Here is a 12,861-nt window from a genome sequence, read left to right as displayed (position 1 = left end):
TCATCCAAATCAGCTCAAGAGGGTCATTGATGATTACGTGACGTGTTGCCAGATGTGTCTGATCAAATCCCGCCCGAAAGCTGCTCAAAAACCGGCAAGAGGCACAAAATTCCGCCCAAATTCAACAAATTGCATTGATTTCTATGGGCATAAAACTGCAGGAAAAAAAAACGCCAAATGACCTCAGACGGCCATCCCAAGCAGCCCAATTGGGCGGGTAGCCGCCCAATCTGGCAACACACATGTGGCACATGCCAATGACATGCGGAAAATGCAGAAGAGGCATGTCGATCCAAATACTGTCACGTGACCCTATTCTTGGTTATGCTGGGCTACTACGGCTACTACTTATTATTATATTGTTATTTTCCCGCTAATGGGGTTTCCATGTGTGTTGATCTGTGCCTAAACCAAAACTCTATATAAACATGTTGAACTGTACCTAGACCAAAACTCATTCCTAACCTTTCAGTGTATAATGTGTGTCCACTAGTCTATAAACCTATCAGTAAAGAACTGTTTAGAGGAAAAAACATAGTCTTCCTTTGACATCTGCATGTCACATGTCAATAAATCATCGAACCCTTGGGTGGGGTTATATCGGCCCCTGACAGGCAAAGCAATCTTAGAAAAAACATTTGCAATACAATGACTTAATATTTTCAGGGGACCTAGTGAAGGTGGGGTCTGTTGGCCACCTTCAATATAGGCCGTAAGTGCCAGGAAAATCCTGGTTTGTGTTCATAGTGCGGCCCTTGGAGGACACTGGAATGAAAAAGGTTCTCCACCCCTCAGTTTCTAATCCCTACACCAAGAGTGCTTTCCAATATGCGGACTCCCGTCCTCAGCCTGTTCTTGTGGCCTCGCGTTTTGCTGACGCTCTGCCTCAATAAACAATAAAGTTTCCCCACTGTCAGCCTAACCACAACTTTTGGGGGACTATTCTTCATTCATTATACCGATTGCAAATAAACAAATGGTTAGAATTGCGCTTTTGCAACATATTGAAATAAACTTCTGTCGCCAGTAGTGGTAGTAGAGTAGAGTATCATTTATTGATCCCAGAGGGAAGTTAAGGTGTCCAGTAGCATACATACATACATAAATACATACATAAATACAGAAGACATTGCACACATCCTTGCACATATATTAACCATGTATAGCTCACTCTTACATGCATACAGCCCTCTTTCTCTCACACACACACACACACACCAAATTATAAAGTGTCCACAGTGTCACAAGTGTCTTAGCTGAGCGGCATTAGGCAGTCATGCGTAAGCGGTTAGGCCGTCAGACTTGTAGCCCAAAGGTTGTTGGTCTCACTTTCACTTTCACATAGCAGCCCACGACAAAGTAACCAACAAAGTGTCCAGGAGAGTCAGACGTCACTGTGCATAGTAAAGATTAAGTGTCCAGGAGTATCAGAAGTCACTGTGCATGTCAGTGACGTTATCGTGAGGCTACAAGCATGCAAGGGAGGACAGGAGTCCGGTCCTCATATTAGAAAAGCACATACAATCTCCCGTTCCCTCTCCTGCTCTTTCTGGTGTACCTGTCCCGAGGGCCGCTGACAGCTTTTGCAGGTCCTAGGATGAAGTCATCTGACAGGGCCCCCTTCCCAATACATAAAATGTAATGGGGACCCAATTCTGAGGGCCCCCATCTATCTCCCTGGGCCCGGGACAACATACCCCTTTGTCCCCTCCTGTCGGCAGGCCTGCCCGTCCCTCTCCTGCTGCTATTGCTGCTGCTGCTGCTTTATCACCTGCAGCTGCATTTCCATCTCCTGCATGCGCTGCTCCTGCCGCTGCCACTCCAGATGCAGCTCCTGCTCCACCTGCTGCACCCGCTCCTCCTGCGCCTCCTGCGTTGCCTCCAGCAGCTCCCCGTCCAGCTGCTGCATGCGCTGCTCCCACTGCTGCCACATCTGCCTCCACTCCTCCTGCCACTTCTGCTCCGTCTGCTGCTGCTGCGGCTTGTTGTCCTCCTTCAGCCTCCGCTCTGTCTGCGGCCGCTGCTGCTGGCGCTGCTCCTGCTGCTGGCGCTGTGCCAGCTTCTGCTCCTCCCCCCACCGCTGCTTTCCCTCCTTCCGCGGTCTCTCCTCCTGCTGTGGCTGCTGCTCCGTATGCCGCCGCTGCACCTGCTCCCCCCACCGCTGCTTCCCCTCCTCGGGCCGCGGTCGCTTCTCCTCCTCCTGCTGCAGCAACAGCCTCTTCTCCTGATGTTTTTGCTGCTGAAGCCTCTCTTGCTGGTGCCTGTGGACCACCTGTGCAAAGGCTGAGTTTGAGTAAAGTGCAGGGCGGGAGCTGTATGTGTGTGGACACTGGGGACAGGCGTAGTGTCCTGATGGGTTAGGCTGTTCCCAGTATGAGGAGATGCACTGCCTGCAGTAACTGTGTCCACAGGGGATGGACACTGGGTCTTTCGGAAAATGACAACACAGAGAACACCTGGGGTCTTCCACATGAGCTATGGACTCCCTGTAGAGGAAAGAGTAGCATTTTTTTTTAAAAGAATCAATTGGAGGTTAAGGGCTTATTCACAAATCAAGGTGAGCATAAAGAACATGAAAAACTATATGCAGTCACCCCTGATATTCCATTCTCCAGGTTGGCAAAAAAAGACCTCAGCCATCTTAACTTTTGAGGCCCCAAAAGTTGAATCAGTTCATGTACCCATTACAGAGTATTTATACACACTGTTTATTGCAAATCCATCCACCCATCCTGTTTAAACAAAGTATCTGCGGCAGTGGTTGGAGCATAAGTATAATATCCCTGGCTGACACACCTTATTATGGAGATATAAATATAGCCTAAAACATTCCAAGATAGACGTTGCCGGAATAATCTCTTGAACCTTTGCTATCTCTGGTGTACAAGTACATTAATATTAACGGAAATTTCAGATAAGATGGTGTGCTTCTATGAAAATGAGTGTTCATTTTTGTCACCCTAATATCTACACTTACCTTATTGTTTTGTCTTCCTTTCTGACTTTCAGGTCAGGTGTATAAATCATATCTGGCAAGACAGACACCTGTCTTTTCAGCTGACGAATGTCCTGCTGCATAGCAGTCACAACACGTAGCACTGGGTCCTCGTCTTGAACACGTCTCTTCCTTGTGTTCATTGGTGACTCATCAGAGCCACTCCTGTGAGGTTCCTTTAAATATAAGAAGGCAACCAAATCAGTTTTCATTAGAGATGCACCGGATCCTGATTTTTAGGATCCTGCCGGATACCGGATCCACTGCTTAAGATCCTGCCGGATCCGGAACCGGATACCGGATCCTACGAAAGGGTTGAAACACATGTACATCTTGGATCCTGTACATCTCTAGTTTTCATCCTCCCACTGTCTCAAAGTGGTTTGTCATGCTCTAACATACAGTACAGTGCGTCAACCAAAACATAGACCATACAATTATTTCCATACAGAGAGACAAATCTTTAACACTTCACTTGACACCCCCTTCATAAGCCTGACATGGCGTTGACATAACTAGAACACAACACTACTCATGGAATGTCGACTACTGTCATTAATATTCATTAATTGTCATAAGTTATGTCACATTGATTGGAATGTCTTTGTTATGACACCTTGGCATTTACCAAGATGATCAAGGCTTCCTATGCATGTGTCATGACACTTTCACATTAGCTATGGCCACTAGTTGAGAAGGGTCTGTGGGGTCCATTTCAAAGTAGTACCTCCCATCCTCTCCTTTTGCTTGTGACCTCGTGCTTCTCTGATGCCACACTGTGAGCCTAGGCAGAGCAACCTTTGGGGGGCTTTACCCCATTCAACACCCAAATTGCAAATGATATTGCACTGATTCTTGAGAAAGTGGCTAAAACAGGTTGTAATCTTGAAAGAAAAAAACGAAGTGAATTACAAAATAATATGGTATATCCTCGTAGACAAAGGTCTTGGCTTTTCAGAAATGCACAAGGCCAATCTCCCCATTTTGATTTTTTTTCAGAAATCAGGTTTTCCTCCGATCATACCTTGTTTTTTGTCAACACCGTCAGACACAATTAAAAGCAATAAAAAGTGTATTGATTTGGTTGCATATGTATCTGGAGTTCTTAAGTGATTGTGTGTGTTTTTTGGTTCACACATACGCCTTTAAATGTTGAGAATTCACTTTCATTCTATTTTAATACTGCTTCATGTGTTCTAATTTAAAAATATGTGCTGTCAGACAATGCTTACTTAATGCCTAAATAGATCAAACATTTTTTTGTAATTTCACAAATATTCGTGTAGGCTTAAATTATTTTGGTAATTCAACAACTCCAAAGGAAAATTTTGTAAGCACATTCATTTAAAATGTCCAAAACTCCTTCTTACGGTGGTGATTTAAGAACTGACGGTGGTGACAGTAATCTGAAGGTGGTGAAAGTGACCTAATTATTACCTACATTTACCCCTCTCAAGTCAATGACATCTAGTATAAACACTTTATTTTTGTGTGTGCACAGTATGTTTGTGCATGTGTTTTTTCTTCATTTATTAGATACTCTAGGAAGTAGACCTAGATTATTGAAAATGTGGCATAAACAGCTTTGAAGTTGTTCAAATCCAAAATATAGAGGTGTACTTTGTATTATCATAGATGAAGGTCTTGGCTGTGCAGTGAATGTATTGGCCAAGCTCCCCATGTTTTACATTTTTCATAAAATGGGCTCGCTCTTGGTTTTGTCACCAGCGTCAGACAGAATTAGAAATTAAAAAATATGTTTACTGTATTTAAGTGAATTACTTTTGCAATTCAACATAATTGTAGATACTTATTGGAAGCATATTCTTAAAACTTGTTAAAAACATGTAAAACACATGTTTTTTTGTGAACTACATAAGATGTCACCACCGTCAGGTTTTGTGACAAAAAACCCTCCAAATGCACCTCAGTGGAGGCTGGAGTGTAAGTTTGGGTCACAATTATTACTAACATGTCTGGTAATGTTTCATTAACCAGCACAATTTAGTAAAATATGGAACAAGATGATGAGCGGAACAAAATCTGACGGTGGTGACATCTGACGGTGTGAGACAAAAAAACACTCTTTTACATATTATGCATTTTTTGCTCACATTAGCCACTTCCTTTTCGCTCTGTTTCTTAGGGGCTTCATGCCGCTTCTGAAAAAGTATATATAATTAACATTAATTGTAACATAATAGTATTAAAACCCCCGACGGTGTTGACAGTTTATGGTTGGGACAGTACCAGTGTCCAAACAAATTGATAAATTGAGGAGAAATTAGTAAACTTACAGGAGCTTCAGTGATGGATAAGTATTCAGTAGAGCTAAAGGTTTGAAAAGGGGTCCTAAGTAATGACAATGCCCTTGTGCATACCTGATTTTATTGTCTTTTTCTAAAAATCTGACGGTGGTGACTAATATGCTGGACAGACTTTGAGCAATCAGAAAATAGTAGTAAATATTGCTTTACACACACTATGTGCATATCTGCAGAACCACTTCAATATGGACTTTCACATCATGGTGATATTATTCAATAATATCAGTGATTTTTACATTTTAAGTCAATTGAAATGATGATGTCTTTCCTTGGGACAACTGTTTTTACAGGGTGTGGGCAGGTTTATAGCCATGAAAAGTAATAAAATTACACTTAAATATTTCAAACGACTGTACATTTGTGTAACAGACCCCTGGGTCTTCACCTGGATTCATTTTGTTCATGAAAATATTTTTTATTTTTATCAGAATTGGCAGTTTAGTGCAGATACATGTTTTAGCCGCTTTCTCAAGAATCAGTGGTTGAATAAAACCTCTATTGTCAGTGATATCTACTGTGGCCTCGCATCACAAGGCCACAGGCAAATGGAGAGGACGGCAGGTAGGCTACTAACTTGAGTTGGAACCTATGTCAAGACTACTTGATATTTGACAGCATGACTAGAGGATGACATTTTTCGTGAATTCCCGTGGGTCAATGGGAGTCAAATTTTTAAAGATGAACGGGAGCGGGCAGGAGTGGGAATAAAGACGAATGGGAGCTGGCAGGACCGGGAATACAAATGAACGAAAATGAATGATTTTGAGTGGGAGTGGGCAGAATTGGAGACATTATTACAGGAGTGGGACGGGATGGGATTTCCTTTTTTTCACTCCAGCCCGGCATGGGAGGTGATGGGATTTTTTTTCTGGCACTGGGATGGGATGGGAGTGAAAATCCACTCCCGTGTCATGCTCTAAGCATGACCTACAGATGATGCTTGCTTTAGCCTTGTACCTGTGAACACCTGGAAGTAGAAGCACGCTGCCTGGTGAGAAGGCGAAAGAAAACCTGCAGCATCACCTGCAGGTCAATATTACTAACGTTGTCATGACATAGACCATTCTCAGGTAATTTTGGTAAATGTCAAATTGTCATGACACGGGCATGGACAGTCATTGGTATGGACAGCCACCTTGGTAAATGTTAGGTTGTCATAATTAAGACACCCCAAACAATGTCGGGTCGATTGTAGAAAGTGACATAATTTACCACATGTACATTACACAAAAATAGTTTGTACATGTATTTTACATTACAGAAAAGTAGTTCAAATAATTGAGTGAAACAAAAACGAAAACAAATATGGCCAATTTGGAATGTCTCCATTTAGGATGCATTTGAAATGAAATAGTCTGTATTTTATTGCATTCTATTTTTGCATATGAAATGTGACTGACATTTCTAGTCAATATGAAATTATCAATTAATCTATTCATGAGTTTGTATTTGATTGTCTGTCAGGAATAAAATCACAAAAGATCAGCCCAGGATCATCAGTTCACTTACCTGCTTCAATTCACTGTGTAGCGATTTCGTTTCCATATTTTCAACAGCGTCAACTAATGTGTGTCTCTGCAGTACTGGGATTCTGTAGTGATCTCTCACATGGGTGAAACAGAAGCAGGCAGAGCAGGTCAGACAAGACTTAACAGCCTTAAGTTTCCGCCCGGTGCAGAAATCACACTCCACATCTCCAGGACCAGCATAGCTTTGGGCAGGTAAGACAGGACTAAAGTGCTCTAGCTTGTGGACCACCTGTGCCAAGGATGAATTTGAGTAAAGTGCTGGGCGGGAGCTGTATGTGTGTGGACACTGAGGACAGGCGTAGTGTCCTGATGGGTTAGGCTGTTCCCAGTATGAGGTGATGCACTGCCTGCAGTAACTGTGTCCACAGGGGATGGACACTGGGTCTCTCAGTACACCTGTGCAGACTGAACATCTGAAGTCCTCTTTGGTCAGCAGACTGGCAGCCAACTCACTGTAGAGACAAAAGCGGTGGTTCATTTCAGGCACACTCTCCACACCTCATTTGAATAAAAGTCAAGTTCAAGTCAAGTCAAGTTGGTTTTATTGTCAATTTCTTTACATGCACTGGTCATACAAAGAATTTGAAATTACATTTCTTGCTTTCCCATGCAGACATAGACTAATCTAGGTAAGGACATAGACAGTATAGACATAGACAGTACTCATACATGGACATAAGACAGTATGGACATAGACAGTGCTCATACAGACATGCTCATACAAGACTGGACAACAGAAGACTTGTAGAGAACACTGATGATCTCAGTGAATGAAGACAAACTGGGCTACTTCTCAGTGACTAGACCCAGGGATGACCGGAACACTCAGCATACTTTAATGCCTCTTTTCCACCTTTTCGTGCCCAACCGAAAAAGCAAAAGTGGCGTGCTGTAGGCCTACCACAAAACCGGTAGTGGAAGAGGCATTAGAGATTTTTTTTTTTATTTTTTTTTGGTGCACAGAGTGACTGACGTTTCGACGCAACTGCGTTGGTGTGTGGAAACATCAGTCACTTTGTGCACCAATTTTTTTTTTTAAACTCTAAAAGTATGCTGAGTGCTCCGGTCATCCCTGGGTCTAGACACCGAGAAGTGGCCCAGTTTGTCTTCATTCTGCTCTCCTGGACTGTGAGCACCACAAGGGCTGCAGCTTTCACTTTCTCCAAGGAATGATGGTGTTTACCTGGAATGAGCTGGTGTGATGGATTCTACTTTAATGTCTTCTGAATCCATTGAGTGTAGTCCAGGTGAGTGTAACCTCTCCAACTTCATGACACTGCAATCAGAACATTGTTTGAATCGTGTCACTACTATCACATGCTTACAGTAGGATGTACTGAATATTGTTTTAAGGTGATTGTCATCAGCTGGGAATTTCCTCAAATTCCTCTTCCACGTCACTATGCATTTTATTGTTCAGTAAAACTGTGTTTGGTAGTGTTCACAAAACCTAAACATTCTAATAATTAAATTATTTGCATATTGTATACTACTGTAGGTGCACAGTGTGCATACTAAGTAGTACTGTAGAGTGGCACAATGGTCTTCAGCACAGTTTATCATACAAGTTATAAACATTTTACTGTTGTGAAATAGAAGAACAGCACACTGCCTGCAGTGTATCTTCTGTGATTTTGTACATTTTATGTGCACTCAAATTAAAAATGATCTGTGTTAAGTGAAGGAAGATTTCTGTGCACCTTTTGTCAGGTGGTTCATATTCCTGTTTGAAATGTACAAGTTTATCCATGTACTTCAAACAGCTGGATGCAGGTGAGTCTGACCTCTTCAGTTTCACTATTACAGCTCTACAACTAGCGTGTTTAAAGACTATGTACAAATGTGCTTTGTGTATTGACCAATTAAAACATCACAAGCTCACATCGGGTCAGGTGTAAATTCTCCTGTGAGGTTTCCTTGTGGATCCATCGACTGCAGAGACACACAGCTGGGTGCAGGTGAATCTGACTTCTCCAAGTTTACTCTGAAATCAACAAAATCAGAGATTTCAGCTTACCTATTCAGATACATGCACAGCAACAGATCCCTTTTAGACCAAACCTCTTAAATGCCCCCTTGACCTTTCATAAGCCTCCAAACGACCCCTAGACCTCATCATCACCCTGCCAACGCCCCTCCTAGAGCTAAAAAAATGAAATAGACTAATGCACCTTAATTGCAGCTTAGCACCCCTCTATGGCCCCCATTGAGAGAGTATTTTAGACCTACCAGGATGGGCAACTGAAGGCTACATGCGGCCCCCCGCTTCACTGAGTGCGGCCCATAGCTAAACCATACTTCAAAAAAATGATGAACAGACTTTTTTTAAACCACTGCAGAGTCAACCTATTGAAGTTATACTTTTGGCCGACAGAGAACAGTCCTATTCCTTCCAAACTTTTTCGGCAGTCACCGAACAACCAACTGCACCTCGAACCTGCAAGTTGCAGTCAGATCTGTGGTCCTCTGGTCCTCCGGTCACGATGAAAAACTGTGGCCCTCCTTATCATGAAAGTTGCCCATCCCTGACCTACAAAGACTCCCACCCACCTGGCTCTGGGCTTGTCGGGGGCACTCTCCTGGGACGTGTGGCTGGTGGCCCCCTTGTGGCCATTGCTCTGCACTGCACCCTCTGGCCTGTAGCTCCTCGGCACCATGGGGCGCCCTGAACCCAAGGCAGACACCTGCAGAACCGAGCCCTGGGATGTGGCTGCCGCTGATGAGGAGGATGATGATGAAGATGGCTTGGGCATGGATGTTGATTGTGCTGGGCAGGGCTGCTGGTAGACAATGTTATCAGTCAGTGATATCATGTGTGGAGAGAGCACTCATCAAGCAAGATGCATTATTCAACACCACCATGAGCAGCATGTTATTAGGCCTAATTGAGTAAATAGCTGAATGAAGAAAGATAAGGGGCAGTCTATTTGCAAGTTTACACGTTACTAGGTTGGATGTTTTTAACAGTCGTTTCCCTCTGTAACTCTACTCAATCATTTTCCAACCAGTGGTTGTCTGGGGATCCCTAATGCTGCCTTGTGTCCTCGTTCTGATCAGCTGGACTGCTGGGCTTAGTTGTGCTAGTGATTTAGTTTGCCCATAGCCAGACTATCAGGTAGTATCCAGACACTGATTCAGCAGGCCTACAGAACAGCACATGGTCATTGGTCAGACGGTAAGCCTTCCTACCTCCAGGGTCTGGGATATGGGGCGCTGGGTCGCACTCCACAGGCTGACAGGCGTGGCTCACATAAAGGTCTTATTCCCACCTGCCAAACAGATGATATGCTTTGAATTTAGACTATTTTAAAAAATAGTAGTCAATTTTGTAGTCAAACTATGCACATTTTACGCAATAGAGAACTACTTAATTTATATAGACAAAACCTTGTCTCAACTATGCAAACACATATTGGTCTACTTCAAAATTTCTCTGAGCCTTGCTGATGTAAAAACTGGTCTAACATTTGTTGTAGGCTATGTAGACCAAAGAGATGCTTGAGTTGATGCTTGGGCTTTTGTACAGCCATGTAAAAGGAACAGTTCAATAGCAGCAGTAGCTCTCCTAATTATTTAATCTATTGTATTATACATATTTATATCATGAATATTTTAGGTCTGCTGACTGTTCTGTTGAAAAATCACAACAGACAGTGACATTGTTGAGCATCTCGTGGATTCTCTCAATGAACCCACACAAATGTTTATTCACATAATATTCGCTAATCCCCACACAAACATTCGGTCAAAACACATGACAAATTCCTGGAGGGAAACCGTTTCCTGGTGAAAATTAAGGAAATTGTGCACAGAAATATGTGCCCGAGGTTATGAATAAGTAACCCCAGTCGCTCAGGATTAAACGTGACTGCTCGTTCTGGTGAGTGGCTGCTGTGCAGGTGCGTTTTTCCGAAGCTGTGATAGGCTATTTTGGTAACCTGTAGGCTACTGTGCGCAAACCAAATTCCCATAAAGTCAAACAATGCGAACCGGCATCACATTCCTAGTTTTGCCTGTAATTTCTCACCTGTTGCACGTAGCCAAGGCTACTCTTTTTCTGATGTTGCATTAGTCTCGCACGATAGTTTCGACAACATACTTTCCATTCCATGATGACGTTACTACAATGCTGTCAGGTCGGTTTTTCTCATGGTTATTAAGTCGGGTGCGGTCAAGATAAATCATTTACATTGACTAGTTCAACAGTTAGGCCTAGCCTACATGTCATTCTTTTCTGCTTTTTATTAAGAATTTTGCCCACTTCAGTCCCGACTGTCAATCCTGACAATAAAGCAAATATGCTAGCACGCGTGTTTTCAAATGCCCATGGAGGCTTAAACAAAAAGACAAATATTACCAGCTCATTTCATTCAGGGTAGCCTACTGCATTCCCACGCGCAATGCCAGGTGCTACGCGCGAAACGCACCATTTTTTTTTAGCAAGCATACAAATCAGTGCCTGGGGTAGGCTATTCGGACTCAATCCGTATAACAAAGTCATGGGTAAATTAGCCCATTTTGTTCCATCTCACCATTTGTTCTTCTCTCTCCAATTTGCTTGCTGTTGATCTCAGAAGAATCTTTCTCTTCCGTGTATCCTCTCAGGTTTCTCAGACAAAATCTGATTGACGCGTAAATGGTCCGACCCACATGCGGATGTAAGCCTACGTAACACAACAACAAGGTAATGTTACACAGTAATAAATGCTAATCCACACCTCATTTGACGATTTGATTGAAGACGTCGGGAAGGCTAAAGTTACAAATGGTAGCAGTGAGGACACCTATTATTCAGTGATTGCATTTGGATAAAATACTAGGCATGTAAAACTTATCGCTATTAAGTATGCTATTCATGATTTAGTCTGTTGTTATCATTTAATAAATCGATGTTTGTAATGGCTGTTGACATGTAGGGACTACTCAAGCTGCAGGTAACACAGACGCGCGCGCGTGCACACGGAGAGAGAGAGAGAGAGACAGAGACAGAGAGAGAGAGAGAGTCCTGTTTCATCCAGAGTGCCCTGCTCCAACCACAGCTCAAGTGCTTAGACACAGGCACAATAACATAGTCAAGCAGACACCTCACCAGAACATATCATAATGCTTTCATGAAAGTTTAGTGATTCCCAAAGTGGGGATCAGGAGGACCCAAATGAGTCATAGACACATTGTGTCGCGCAGACAGAAGGGAATGCTTGGATGAAACCCACACATGTATATATGATCATCATCACACATACAAATTAAACTCCACTGAATAACCTGACATGGGTTATTGGTTAATGACACAGAAAACCTGCTTTTACTGTAGCGCTGCGCACACACTGGTCAGTTTACTTAAAAGAATAAGGATAGTTTAACATGCCACTTCCCATTTCCTTAATGAATTTCTTTTCCGAGGCTATGTATTTTTTCCATTCCTGGAAATATGAGGTTGTCAGGTTTCATTTCCAGACATTATGTGTGTACAACTTCATGTTCAGTGTGATTTATATTCCTGAGGCAGTACGGCAGCCTGGAGGCCCACCTGCTCCTGACGTGTGAGTTCAGCATCTGAGAGTTGGCCCTGCAGCCTCCAATCCTCTCCAAGGAGACCCTGGACAGCTTCGCAGGTCAGACTCCATTCACACTCACCAACATCTTGTCGTTACTTGCTGTGGTAACAATACCCAAAAAACACACGTTCACACACAAAACTCCTTTGTTTCCCCACAAGTTCCTTTGATCATACCGCTTTGCATGTATTCTCTCACAGGTTCTCGCACAGGCACCCAGAGTGTAGGTTGATTACAAAAGTAGTGGGTCTGAGATATTGCTATATTGCTGTAATAGTGCAGCGGTTAACCAAAACAATCGTTCAGTTTGTGATACAAGCATGAACATTGGTATACATATAGCCAAAGGCATTCCAAAAAGATCTGGATATGAAGGCATCATGAGTTGTCAACATGATGCCCATGGCAGCCATTTTTCAAAATGGCCACCAGCAACAACAGTTTTCTTATGA

At 43.0% G+C, this 12,861-nt stretch overlaps 2 protein-coding genes across 5 annotated transcripts; both read right to left on the bottom strand.

Moving 5' to 3' along the window:
* Positions 1-1,094: 1,094 nt before the first annotated feature.
* On the bottom strand, positions 1,095-3,729 carry LOC134445291 (transcription factor SPT20 homolog). The gene is made up of 2 exons (XM_063194367.1): positions 2,978-3,729; positions 1,095-2,486 (listed from the first exon to the last, which is right to left on the bottom strand). Exons 1-2 carry the CDS (start codon positions 3,205-3,207, stop codon positions 1,745-1,747), a joined length of 972 nt encoding a protein of 323 aa, XP_063050437.1. The 5' UTR covers positions 3,208-3,729; the 3' UTR covers positions 1,095-1,744.
* A 2,866-nt stretch (positions 3,730-6,595) lies between these two features.
* Positions 6,596-11,503, bottom strand: LOC134445290 (tripartite motif-containing protein 42-like). Of its 4 annotated transcripts, none has more exons than XM_063194365.1 (6): positions 11,384-11,503; positions 10,041-10,120; positions 9,402-9,631; positions 8,734-8,835; positions 8,035-8,127; positions 6,596-7,303 (listed from the first exon to the last, which is right to left on the bottom strand). In XM_063194365.1, the coding sequence occupies exons 3-6, from the start codon at positions 9,602-9,604 to the stop codon at positions 6,805-6,807; spliced, it is 897 nt and encodes a 298-aa protein (XP_063050435.1). In that variant the 5' UTR covers positions 9,605-9,631; positions 10,041-10,120; positions 11,384-11,503; the 3' UTR covers positions 6,596-6,804. The 4 variants fall into 4 exon arrangements, with proteins under 4 accessions (XP_063050435.1, XP_063050436.1, XP_063050434.1 ...); XM_063194366.1 differs by having other exon boundaries at positions 9,402-9,628; XM_063194364.1 differs by lacking the exon at positions 10,041-10,120 and having other exon boundaries at positions 9,402-9,628; positions 11,384-11,427.
* Positions 11,504-12,861: the final 1,358 nt, after the last annotated feature.

The sequence above is a fragment of the Engraulis encrasicolus genome, chromosome 3, assembly GCF_034702125.1.
Source record: "Engraulis encrasicolus isolate BLACKSEA-1 chromosome 3, IST_EnEncr_1.0, whole genome shotgun sequence".
NCBI classification, from domain to species: Eukaryota; Metazoa; Chordata; class Actinopteri; order Clupeiformes; family Engraulidae; genus Engraulis; species Engraulis encrasicolus.
This window is presented reverse-complemented; position numbering and strand designations above follow the sequence as displayed.

Coding starts and splice junctions, on each gene's coding strand:
- LOC134445291 (XM_063194367.1), bottom strand. CDS start 3,207: ATGAAAACTGATTTGGTTGCCTTCTTATATTTAAAGGAACCTCACAGG. Junction 2,487..2,977: donor AAGGAAGACAAAACAATAAG/GTAAGTGTAGAT, acceptor TTTCCTCTACAG/GGAGTCCATAGCTCATGTGG.
- LOC134445290 (XM_063194363.1), bottom strand. Junction 8,836..9,401: donor CCCGACAAGCCCAGAGCCAG/GTGGGTGGGAGT, acceptor TGTTGATTTCAG/AGTAAACTTGGAGAAGTCAG. Junction 8,128..8,733: donor GAATTTACACCTGACCCGAT/GTGAGCTTGTGA, acceptor TTCTGATTGCAG/TGTCATGAAGTTGGAGAGGT.